The following is a 13,088-nucleotide window of genomic DNA, read 5'->3' as shown; positions in this document are numbered from 1 at the left end:
CTTAGTAGTTTTTTTTTATCTGTTCTACTTAATATGACTGGTTTAGATCTGTAATTGATGCACAGTTATTCTTAAGTGTTGAAAATTAACTGAAATGTGATCCCTGTTGAACATGGTGGTGGGAATGGGAGAGGGAAGAGATGTATAATTTGGGACATGCTCAGGCTGACTTGCCCCAAGTGGTGGAGTTGGAAGCATACCAGGGGATTCCAATTCAATCCCATCGAGGTGGCATGTACCAATGCCATCTCACTGTTCCAGGTGATCAGTTTCAGTTCACAGTTGGTCATGGTGAAGGGACTGGGAGTCAAAGGGAACACATAGACAAGTCTAGTACCTGCTAACGTTAACTGATGGAGTAAATAAACGGGAGAGTGATCCAACATGGGAAGTGAGATACTCAGCAGACTCAATAGAATGGCAGATGTCCTAAATAGCACTCTGGCCTCAGAATCAGCCCTAAAGGCATTCGGAGCTGGCTGAAAAGCTCATGAGAGTATTTCAGGCATGGAAAGCCAAGACACTCTGGCAAAAGATCTCTGCGAGTGAGATCCCAGTGGAAAGAACAGGTCATCAAAGAAGGAGGTACCTTTCTCTGAAGGGAGGAGAGAACCTCCACTTTGACTATGACCTTGTCTAAACAAGATAAGAGTCGGAGAACTCAGAGGGCTTCCATAGCCTTGGAAACTCATGACTGGAGCATAGGGAGATTACTGATGCCATAGACAGGAGTGTCAATTGGTAAAGTCAACAACAGGAGTCACTGTGCACTTACTCCTCATGTAGGATCTCTATCCTTAATGTGCTGTACATTGAGATTTAATGCTATAACGAGTACTCAAACAATATATTTCACTTTGTGTTTCTATGGGGGTGCAAACTGTTGAAATCCTTACTTAATGCATACTAAACTGATCCTCTGTAAAAAAAAAAAAAAAAAAAGAAATTATCAATTCCCAACTTGACTCCCACTGGGATTAAACATGACAATAGGTCTGCTCTGATTTCATCATCATTTAAAAAAATCATCTATTATTTTTCACTTTATGTTTCTGTGTGGGAGCAAACTGTTGAAATCCATACTTAATGTATACTAAGCTGATCTTCTGTATATTAAGATAATCGAAAATGAATCATGATGTGAATGGAAGGGGAGAGGGAGTGGGAAAGGGGAGGGTTGTGGGTGGGAGGGACGGTATGGGGGGGAAGCCATTGTAATCCATAAGTCGTACTTTGGAAAATTATATGCATTAAATAAAAGTTAATAAAAAAAAAAAAAAACAAAAAAAAACAAAAAAAAAAACCACAGTAAGTTTTCCCACCATCTCCATTAGAATGGCTTTCATACAGAAATCAATAAATAACAAATGCTGGAGATGATGTGGGGAAAAAGGTACCCTAATCCACTGTTGCTGGGAATGTAAACTGGTATAGACACTGTGGAAGACAGTATGGAGATACCTCAGAAATCTGAATCTAGACCTGCCATATGACCCAGCCATCCCACTCCTGGGTATTTACCAAGGGAAATGAAATCAGCATATGAAAGAGTTATCTGTACCCTCAATGTTTATTGTAGCTCAATTCACAACAGTTAAGATATGGAATCATCCTAAATGCCCATAAACTGAAGACTATGTAAAGAAATTATAGGATATGCACCCCATGGGATATTACTACACAGTGGTTAAAAAAATGAAATCTGGTCATTTGCAACAAAATAGATGAAACTGGAAGACATCATACTTAGTGAAATAAGCCAGCCTTCAAAAGGACAAATACCATATATTCTCCCTGACCTGTGATAACTAATATAGCACCTAAAAGGTAATCTATAGAAGTGAAATTGACACTTTGAGAAGCGGTGACTTTGAACAGCTCTTGTCTTGACTCTTGAGGAAGTTTTTTTCTTTCCCATACTACTTGTTGAACTCTTTACTTAACATAGGGTTAATCTTATGTGTATAAAGTTGATTGAAAATAGATCTTAGTAAAAAATAAGAATGGGAATAGTAGGGGCCAGTGCTATGGCACAGCAGATAAAGCTGCTGCCTGCAGTTCTGGCATCCCATATGGGCACTGGTACAAGTCCTGGCTGCTCCACTTCCCATTCAGCTCTCTACTGTGGCTGGGGAAAGCAGTAGAAGATGGCCCAAGTCCCTGGGCCCCTGCGCCCATGTGGGAGATCCAAAAGAAGCTCCTGGCTCCTGGCTCTGGATCAGAGCAGCTCTAGCCATTGTGGCCACCTGGTGAGTGAACCAGTGGATGGAGGACCTCTCTCTCTGCCCCTCTGTAACCCTCTCTCCCTCCCTCCCTCCCTCTTTCTCTCTCTTTTTTTTTTTTTTTTTTTTTATTTGACAGGTAGAGTTACAGACAGTGAAATAGAGAGAGAAAGAGAGAAAGGTCTTCCTCCCGTTGGTTCACTCCCCAAATGGCTGCTATGGCCGGTGCTGCGCTGATCCAAAACAAGGAATCAGGTGCCTCTTCCTAGTTTACCATGCGGGTTCAGGGGCCCAAGCACTTGGGCCATCCTCCACTGCCCTCCCGGGCCATAGCAGAGAGCTGGACTGGAAGAGGAGCAACCGAGACTAGAACCCGGCACCCATATGGGATGCTGGCGCCGCAGGCGGAGGATTAACCAAGTGAGCCATGGTGCCAGCCCAGACTCTGCCTTTCAAATAAATAAATAAATCTTAAAAAAAAGAAAAAAAGAAAAAAAGAATGGGAATAGGAGAGGAGGAAGAGGGATGGGAGATTGGGTGGGAAGGCAGGTACACTGGGAAGAATCACCATGTTCCTAAAGTTGCAATTATGAAATGTATGAAGTTTGTATTCCTTAAATAAAAAGTTTCTGGGAAAAAATTTTTCCCAATATTTTTGATGAGATATTTTAAATGAAAATTTTGGCAATTGGGGAATGAATAAATGAATGTTCATATATTGCTAACAGTTTGAAAATTATAGTCAGGTTAAAAATGAAAAATTGTTTAATGATCCAAAGTAACAGTATTTCTACGCAGCAGTAATTAGATAAGTCTTGTCTTTTAAGTTTCTGAAGTTTTAATTTTAATTATAGAGGAAAAAACCAGTCATAAAACTGTTGGAAAAAAGCTTAAAACTGAAAAACTCAAGGCCCAGGAACAGTTACAGTACTGTCATGAATCACAAGTGTAAACAGCTGTGAAAAATTAAAGGGAAGGAAAGCAACCAAAGATATTAAATTGATTAAATTTATATTTACATTGATGACATAAAAGGTTTTAATTTGTTAATTTTTCATAGCCAAAGGCTACAAGCCAGAGTTATATCCTACATTAATTCTCCAGATGCTAGCTGAATATTAATTAAGCTTGAAGTTTTGAAATAGAATATAACAATTTATATTTAATAGAATCTTTCTTCTATTCTTTTTTAAAAAATATTTTATTTATTTATTTGACAGGTAGTTACAGTGAGAGAGAGACAGAGAGAAAGGTCTTCCTTCCATTGGGTCACTTCCCAAATGGCTTCAACGTCCGGAGCTGTGCAAATCTGAAGCTAGGAGCCAGGTGCCTCTTCTTGGTCTACCAAAATCTTAGGAAAATCTGTTTCTAGTACTCTGAATCTATCAGATATACTAATTGTCTAAGATAAATTGAGTGAAAAGTAAAAAAAGTAAAATTAAAAATCTTTATAATAGAAGATTAACAGCTGTGGAGGGTATATGGCATTGTTTATATAGGATTTAAAGTGAACAAATAATCTTAAATTGGAATTTTCATAATTAATGTTAAAAACATTTTGAGTAAAGGTATTATTCAAGTACATGAAATAATTACTGGGGCAGTGTATGGCACTGGATGTAGGAAATAGTACAACACGAATATGAAAGAGGAGAGGCATGGATAACCCCTGAACAAGAGAGAGAGTAACAAAGAGCCAGGACAGTTCATTCCAGGAACTGCTGAGGAGCTTGACTATAATAGTGTGCTACTGTTGTGTCAGGAATGTAGGGGAGACTGACACATAATCCCTGCCCTCAAGGGTTATCTCAGAGGCCTAATGCAAATCACATTTACTGTGAAACCATGTCCTGTTGGAAATAAACACTGAAGATTATTTTGTAGGCCATATTAGGTTTTGTGAAGAGAGTACATGGGTTAAAGAAAACCAAAGAATAGCTCACTTGCAATCTGCACTGTGTCTTCTGATGTTTTGAAAACATCAGACTTAAAAACACACTGAAAAATGATTTATGATAATCTTAACTACGTTTTTTGAAAACTTACTTCTATAGCTTATAAAAATGTATATACTTGAAATCTAAGAACCTATATAAAAAAGCAATTATAAACACCTACCTTCCATTCTTATCCTCCATCTGAAGGTGGTACTGAACAGAATCTGTTGACAAGGTCTTTGGGGCTCCTTCTCCCCATTTCAGTTTAAGGTTCTGGTGGTTAAAGGCAACACATTCCAAACGAGGTGGATCAGGAGGGAGGGGCTTAGTTTTTAATTTTATCATATGGCTGAAAGGACCAGCTCCAAGGCTATTCAAGGCTTGAATTCGTATTCTAAGGGTCACATACACACACAAAAAAATTAGTTTTGATTATTGTATTTAAAGTTGTCTCTCTGGTCTAGGCAAAAATTAACACATTTAAGAGTATACCTGTATGTAGTATCTGGTTGCAGATTGTCTATAATATAGTTTGTAACCTTTCCCACTGTCAAGGGCTGTTTATCTCCAAAGTCTATGCTGTAGGCAAGAATTTCTGAACCATGGTCACAAGGCTTTTCCCAGCTTATTGCAAGACATGTAGAAGGAGAGTAATGGGGACTTTCGACATCATCATCACTTATTTCTTGAAGACAAGTTACAATGGCAGGAACTGATGGTGGAGTCACACAGGCTACTACTTCACTGAAAGGGCCTGGACCCACAACACTCAGAGCCTATAAATTAACAGAATAGACAAGTTAAACAAAGACACGACCATGAAAATGCTAATGAAATACAAAACTGGAGGTGCTAAGTGGACAAGCCACTAATCACTTTTACCTGGACTCTGCAATAATAGGTAGTTGCTGGTAAAAGTCCTTTTAATTCATAACTGAGGCTGGGACCACAGTAACATATCTGCATACTTCCTTCAACTCCTCCCCATTCCAGTCGATATTCAGTGACATCAGTTCCGTTACTCAAAGGAACCTTTATATTAAAAGGATAAAGATCTTAGTCTTGATATTGATAAAATAGTTTGTGGGCAAAAATGTTCTTTACTTGAGCACACTGAAAACTAGATTTTTTTTTAAATTTCTTTAAAACATTTAAGATAATCAAAACCCTTCTTTTTCATTTTTATGTATTAAGACTGACTTAATGAATAAAAATTGGTCACTAATTGGTCTAAAATATAAGTTTTGAATTTGAAGTAGAGATATGACTAACAGTCATTTTATAGAGATTATTTTAAGGCAAATATACTTCAAAATAATTCCATTAAGTAATAGAAAATATTAAACCATACAAGGACATTTTCTTTGTTAAATTCCAAAGGAAACTCAAAATGTAATTATATTAATGATTATTACTATACACAGTAAATGTACTGGAGATAATAAATACAAGAAAAATAGTATTATACTAATTCCTACGAATGTTTGGTGTGACATTAAGTTCACCACTGGCTGAAGTATCTCTGCAGTAAGACAAAGCTGTTGATATAATACAAGCATATCACGAACAAGACTTTAAATACTATACTGCAAATATACCTGATTCAAATGCTGCAAACAGGAGAAAGAATTCCCTTTCTTACCACATCAATTTAACTAGGATGTATTCTTTATATGAGAAGCAAAAACAGTACATTATTTTTCTATAAACTAATCACATGTGAAAATAAATATGAATCAGTGGAAATTATGATACCTCCCAGTTCACTTGTGCACAAGTTGCAGATCTGCATGTTATTTGAGGGGGCTTGCACTGATCTGGTGGCCCAGGGGCTGTAGTTATTTCACATTTTTCTGAAAATGGTCCAAACTGGAAAAACAAACATAACCAGTGTTTCCATTTTTCACCTTTAAATGTTCACTGACTGCACAGAACTCTATGAAGAGGCACTAATGAAGTATACGCAGGGTCGGGGGCGAAGAGGTTCGTCAGAAAGTTTATAGACAATGTGTATTATAAAAAACCAAGGATGGACCTCAAATTTTTTTTTTTGCATCAGAATAAACTTATCTTTTAGTATTTTTTAAAGAATGACTTTTATTTATTCACTTAAAAATTTAATTTATTTATTTGAAAGGCAGAAACATGGAGAGGGTTCCCATCTGTGTTGGTTCACTTTTCAATGCCTGCATCTGTAAAGGATTGGCTGGGACGGAGGGTAGGAGCCAGGAATACAATCTAGGTATCCCATATGTGTGGTGGGAACCCAATTATTTCAACCATCACTGCTCCAGGTTCCACATTAGCAAGAAGCTGAAGGAGCCAGAGCCAGGTATCAAATGCAGGTACTTTCATGTGAGACATAGGCTTCTTAACCAGTAGGCTAAACACACCCCCCTAAAATTATCTTTTAATGCGATTTTTCTATAAACTTTTTGAAGAAATGAGATCTTCCCCATCTTCCAAGATTAATTTGGTTATAATATTATTCTACAAGCATTTATAGAAAGATTTAATAACCATAGAAAAGAAAGTGTGGGAAGTTTCAGTTACTATATTTTCTCTCTTCCCTATTTCTTTATTAACATTTTTTTAAGATTTATTCTTTTGGTTGAATACTGTAATCAATACACAATTCTTCTTAAGTGCTGAAACTTAACTGAAAAGTGATCACTGTTAAATATAAGAGTGGGAATAAGAGAGGGAAGAGATGTGCAATTCGGGACATGCTCAAGCTGACTTACCTCAAACAGTAGAGTTAGAAACATACCAGGGGATTCCAATTCAATCCCATCAAGGTGGCATGTACCAATGCCATCTCACTAGTCCCAGTGATCAATTTCTGTTCACAATTGATCGTAATGATAGGACTAAGAACCAAAGGGATCACAGAAACAAGAATAGTGTCTGCAAATACTAGCTGATAGAATAAAAAAAGGGAGAGAATGGTCCAACATGGGAAGTGAGATACACAGCAGACCCATAGAATGGCAAATGTCCTAACAGCACTCTGGCCTCATAATCAGCCCTTAAGGCATGTGGATCCAGCTGAAATGCCCATGAGAGTATTTCAGGCATGGAAAGCCAAGACACTCTGGGGAAAAAAAAAAACCTAAATGAAAGATCTCCACGAGTGAGATCCCAGTGGAAAGAATGGGTCATCAAAGAAGGAGGTACCTTTCTCTGAAGGGAGGAGAGAACTTCCACTTTGACCATGCCCTTGTCTAAAAATGATCAGAGTCAGTGAACCCAGGGGGCTTCCATTGCCTTGCAGTACATGACAAGAGCCTAGGGTGATTACTGATGCCATAAACAAGAGTGTCAATTTGTTAAGTCAACAACAGGAGTCACTGTGCACTTACTCCTCATGTAGGATCTTTGTCCTTAGTGTGCTGTACATTGAGATTTAATGCTATAACTAGTACTCAAACAGTATTTTTCACTTTATGTTTCTGTGTGGGAGCAAACTGTTGAAATCTTTACTTAATGTATGCTAAACTGATCTTCTTTATATAAAGAGAATCGAAAATGAATCTTGACATGAATAGAAGGGGAGAGGGAGTGGATAAGGGGAGGGTTGCAGGTTGGAGGGACGTTATGGGGGGGAAGTCATTGTAATCAATATTCTGTACTTTGGAAATTTATATTCATTAAATAAAAGTTAAAAAATAAAAAAAAGATTTATTCATTTATTTATGAGTCACATTTAGAGAGGAGGAAACAGAGGAAGAGATCATTCATCCACTGATTCACTACTCAAACAACCACAATGGCTGGAGCTGGGCTGATCTGAAGCCAGGAGACAGAAGCTTCTTCTGGATTCTTCATGTGGGTGCAGGGACCCAAGCACTTGGACCACCTTCTACTGCTTTCCCAGGCCATTAGCAGAGAGATGGATTGGAAGATGGGCAGCTAGGACACAAACTGGCATCCATATGGGATGTTGGTGCCACAGGTGGAGGCTTAATCTACTGTGCCACAGCACCAGCTCCCTATTAATTGGTTTATTATAAGGGAAGGCCCTCCCAACAAAGAGAAGTCCAGGACCAGATGGCTTCACTGCTGAATTCTACCAGACATTTAAAGAAGAACTAATTCCAATTCTTCTCAAGGTATTCAAAACAATTGAGAGGGAGTGAATACTCCCGAACTCCTTCTATGAAGCCTGCATCACCTTAATACCTAAACCTGAAGAAATGCAACTGAATAGGATAACTTGGATCAATATCACTGATGAGGCCGGCGCCGCGGCTCACAAGGCTAATCCTCCACCTGTGGTGCCGGCACAATGGGTTCTAGTCCCGGTCGGGGCACTGGATTCTGTCCTGGTTGCCCCTCTTCCAGGCCAGCTCTCTGCTGTGGCCCAGGAGTGCAGTGGAGGATGGCCCAAGTGCTTGGGCCCTGCATCCCATGGGAGACCAGGAGAAGCATCTGGCTCCTGCCTTCGGATCAGCACTGTGTGCCGGCCACAGCAGCCATTGGAGGGTGAACCAATGGCAAAAGGAAGACCTCTCTCTCTCTGTCTCTCTCACTGTCTACTCTGCCTGTCAAAAAAAAAAAAAAAAAAAAAAAAAAAAAAAATCCCTGATGAATATAGATGCAAAAATCCTCAACAAAATTTTAGCTAACTGAATCCAACAATACATCAGAAAGATCGTTCATCTGAACCAAGAAGGATTTATGCCCAGTATGCATGGATAGTTCAATATTCACAAATCAATACATGTGATACATCACATTAACAAACTGAAGAACAAAAACCATATGGTTATTTCAATAGATGCAGAGAAAGCATTTGATAAAATACAACATCCTTTCATGATGAAAACTTTAAGCAAATTGGGTATAGAAAGAACATTCCACAACACAATCAAGGCAATATATGATAAATCCATGGCCAGCATCCTATTGAATGGGGAAAAGTTGGAAGTATTCCCTTTAAGATCTGAAACCAGACAAGGATGCCCAGTCTCACCATTGCTATTTAGTATAGTACTGGAAGATTTAGCCAGAGCCAGTAGGCAAGAAAAAAAAAAGTCAAAGGAATACAAACTGGAAAGGAGGAAATAAAACCACCTGTTTGCTGATGACATTATCCTATATATAGTGGATCTATAAATCTCCATGAAGAGACTATTGGAACTCACAGAAGAGTTTGATAAAATGGCAACACAGGAAAAATCAACAGCCTTTGTATTCACAATGTCATGGCTGAGAAATAGCTTTTAAAATCAGCACCATTCACAACAGCTCCAAAAAAAACCAAATACCTTGGAATAAATTTAATCAAGGATGTCAAAGATCTCTACAGTGAAAATTGCAAAACACTAAAGAAATAGAGGAAGACATTAAAAAATGGAAAAATTTTCTAAATTCATGGATTGGAAGAATAATATCATCAAAATGTCCATAGTACCAAAAACAATTTACGTATTCAATGTGATCGCAATCAAAATACCAACAACATTCTTTGCAAATCTAGAAAAGATGATGCTTAAATTCACATGGAAAGACAAGAGATCCTGAATAGCTAAAGCAATCTTATACAACAAAACAAAGCCAGAGGCATCATAATATCAGATTTTGATACATATAACAGGGCGGTTATAATCAAAACAGCCTGGTACTGGCATAAAAACAGACTTGTAGACTGGTTGAACAGAAAAGAAACTCCAGAAATCAATCCATGCATGAAGGAGCTAAAATTAATCCCTGGAGCAAAGACAGTCTCTTCAACAAATGGTTCTGGGGAAACTGGATCTCTATGTGCAGAAGTATGAAACTAGACCCCTACCTTACACCTTATACCAAAATCCACTCAAAATAAATCAAACACCTATATCTATGACCTGATACCACCAAATTATTAGAGAACATTGGGGAAACTCTGCAAGACATTGACAAAGGCGAAGAATTCTTGGAAAAAACCCCAGAAGCACAGGCAAAGCCAAAATTGACAGCTGGGATTGTATCAAGCTAAGAAGCTTCTGCACTGCAAGAGAAACACTCAGCAATGTGAAGAGGCAACCAACAAACTGGGAGAAAATATTTGCAAAGTATGCAACTGATAAAAGGTTAGCATTCAGAACCTATAAAGAGATCAAGAAATTCAACAACAACAAAATAATCTGGTTAAGGAAGGGGCAAAGGACTTGAACAACCATTTGAGAAAATGCTCAGGGTCACTAGCCATCAGGGAAATGCAAATCAAAACCACAATGAGGTTTCATCTCACCCCAGTTAGAATGGCTCTTGTATAGAAATCAACCAATGACAAATGCTGGTGAGGATGTGGAGGAAAAGGCTGGTGGGAATGTAAACTGGTGTAGTCACTGTGGAAGACAGTATGGAGACACATCACAAATCTGAATATAGACCTATCATATGATCCAGCCATCCAACTCACAGAAATTTACCCAAACCAAAACAAATCAGCATCTGAAGGAGTTATCTGTACCTGCATGTTCACTGCAGCACAATTCACAATAACTAAGATACTGAACCAACCCAGATGTCCATCAACTGCTAACTGGATAAAGAAATTGTGGTATATATACATTATGGAGTATTACTCAGCTGTTAAAAAGAAATGAAATCCTATTTTGCAACAAGATGACCCCAACTGGAAACCATTATACTTAGTAAAATAAGCCAGTCCCAAAAAGAGATATACCATATGTTTTCCCTGATCCGAGGTAACTATTAATAGAGTAGCTGAATGCATTGTATTGGAGTGAAACAGACATTCCGAGAATCAATGATTGTTTATAGCCCTTGTCTCTTCCATTGAGGAACAGTGTTTTGCATCATTTTGTTTTGTTTTTCTTCATACTATTTGTTGGAACTATTTTACTTAGAGTGGGTTAACTATATGATCATTAAGTATACTAAAAACAGATCATCGTAAAAATCAAGAGTGGGAATCTGAGAGGGAGGGGAAGAAAGGGTTGCAGCATGGGTGGGAAGAGCCACTATGTTACTAAATCTGTATATATGAAATATATAAAATTTTTATAACTTAAATAAAATTAAAAAAAGGACAGGGAATTAGGTAAGTAATAAGTCAAAAAAAGAAAGGATGTGAGGAGTGAAGAAAAGGATATCAATTAAAAGGCAAGGGAAATAGTAGGCCTAAAGTATATATTAAATTCTGTAATAGCTTTAGAAGGATCCAAAATATATATTCTTTGGAAATATAGAAAGCAAATATTTATTTGAGCTGATTTTGACAAATTACCATAAATCTAAAAATGTAAATTAAGACATCAGCATTAAAGATGCTAACTCAATGTTTTATTACAGCAGACTGCTAACAAAGTATGTAAGAAATTTTAAAAAGTGTTTACAAATACAGAACTCAGTTGGAAAGCAAGATCCAAATATTGTACAGTTTGCTAAAATCTGAAATAATGGGAAAAAGAGACTTGTAAGTCTAGTTTTGTGATATTTTAATTACAGAATAGTTTAGAGAAACAGCAAAAGGCAACTGAGGTAAGAACTGACTACTTTGTCTTTTTTTTTGACAGGCAGAGTGGACACTGAGAGAGCGATACAGAGAGAAAGGTCTTCGGTTTTGCCGCTGGTTCACCCTTCAATGGCCGCCGCGGCAGGCGCACTGCGGCTGGCGCACTGTGCTGATCCGAAGCCAGGAGCCAGGTGCTTCTCCTGGTCTCCCATGCGGGTGCAGGGCCCAAGGACTTGGGCCATCCTCCACTGCACTCCCTGGCCACAGCAGAGAGCTGGACTGGAAGAGGAGCATCCAGACAGAATCTGGCTTCCCGACCGCGACTAGAACCCAGTGTGCTGGTGCCGCAGGCGGAGGATTAGCCTATCGAGCTGTGCTGCCGGCCCTGACTACTTTGTCTTTATGGACTCTGCTTTAATGCAGAGATGACACGAGTCTGAGTTGAACGGAAAAACCTTTGGCTCTGGAGTCTGACAAGTCTGGTTTGTTATTTACCTCTCCTACTCGTTGGGTTGTGAGATTCTAGGCAAGGCTTTTCTGAGCCTGTTTCCTCAGCTGTAAAATGGAGATACTACCTATTTTATCCATATATGGAGCCAAATGCAAAAATAATGGATGTGATGCTACTTGTTAAAATACTGGTGTGATTACAATTCAGTCAGTCACGGTCTCCTCACCCCCATTTTGTTAGCTGCACGCAGTCTGAAGCTGTATGTCTTTCCAGGAAGAAGGTTGCTCACTGTACATTCTAATTCAGAACCTTGGTAAACTTCTCTGGATTCATCTTTTTCTACAGGAGACATTTCCACACCATAACAGGAAATGGGTGATCCACCATCAACCGGAGGGAGTCCTACGGTTGGAAATATTTATGCAGTTAAACAAGATGAATACTTCGAGTTGAAGTTTAATTGTAATTTATTACCAAATGGAAATTACCCCATCGTAACTGTATTTCTTTTGCTTTGGGTCTACCCTGTAATCTGGGAGGGAGGCATGGGCCAGGAGGTACAGCTGGAGTCTGCACAATTAAACATTCAGAGACCTGCCAAAACAAAAGCAAAAAGAAAACAAAAATGCCCCAAACCAAATAATCAGATCTTTTTTGATAAAAGGAAAATAATACAAAGATTGCACCAATAATTTAGAATTATAATTAATCATTAACTGAAAAGGAATAAAGTCCTAAATACATTCAAAATTCAAATCATTAAAAATCAAGTTTCTTATAGGCAAATAAAGACATGTACCACGTGACTAATAAATACAAAGCAAGTTAACAGGCAAAGAATCCTAACAAACTCTTCTTTTGCTTCCCATAATTATAAAATAAACAAGACCCACAATGTCCAATACAACTTAATAGGAAATACTCTTACAAGTACCACGCACTAACCGATTGTGCCACTGGAGCCACAGCAATATTTTGATTATATCTGAAAGGGATCCACAAACATCTTACAA

The 13,088-nt window shown here is 38.2% G+C and overlaps 1 protein-coding gene across 9 annotated transcripts in view; it reads right to left on the bottom strand.

Moving 5' to 3' along the window:
- The window catches only part of FNDC3A (fibronectin type III domain containing 3A), a 183,540-nt gene that overhangs the window by 23,844 nt on the left and 146,608 nt on the right, over positions 1-13,088 (bottom strand). For all 9 annotated transcript variants that reach the window (XM_070048854.1, XM_070048856.1, XM_070048857.1 and 6 more), the window contains 6 exons: positions 12,564-12,669; positions 12,302-12,477; positions 5,915-6,028; positions 5,042-5,191; positions 4,652-4,935; positions 4,341-4,553 (listed from right to left, as the gene is read on the bottom strand). In XM_070048854.1, the coding sequence (XP_069904955.1) occupies positions 4,341-4,553; positions 4,652-4,935; positions 5,042-5,191; positions 5,915-6,028; positions 12,302-12,477; positions 12,564-12,669 (1,043 nt within the window). The remainder of the gene's footprint in view (positions 1-4,340; positions 4,554-4,651; positions 4,936-5,041; positions 5,192-5,914; positions 6,029-12,301; positions 12,478-12,563; positions 12,670-13,088) is intronic.

Source organism: Oryctolagus cuniculus, chromosome 9 (assembly GCF_964237555.1).
Source record: "Oryctolagus cuniculus chromosome 9, mOryCun1.1, whole genome shotgun sequence".
NCBI classification, from domain to species: Eukaryota; Metazoa; Chordata; class Mammalia; order Lagomorpha; family Leporidae; genus Oryctolagus; species Oryctolagus cuniculus.
The sequence above is the reverse complement of the archived record's forward strand: the minus strand, read 5'-3'. Positions and strand labels throughout refer to the sequence as shown.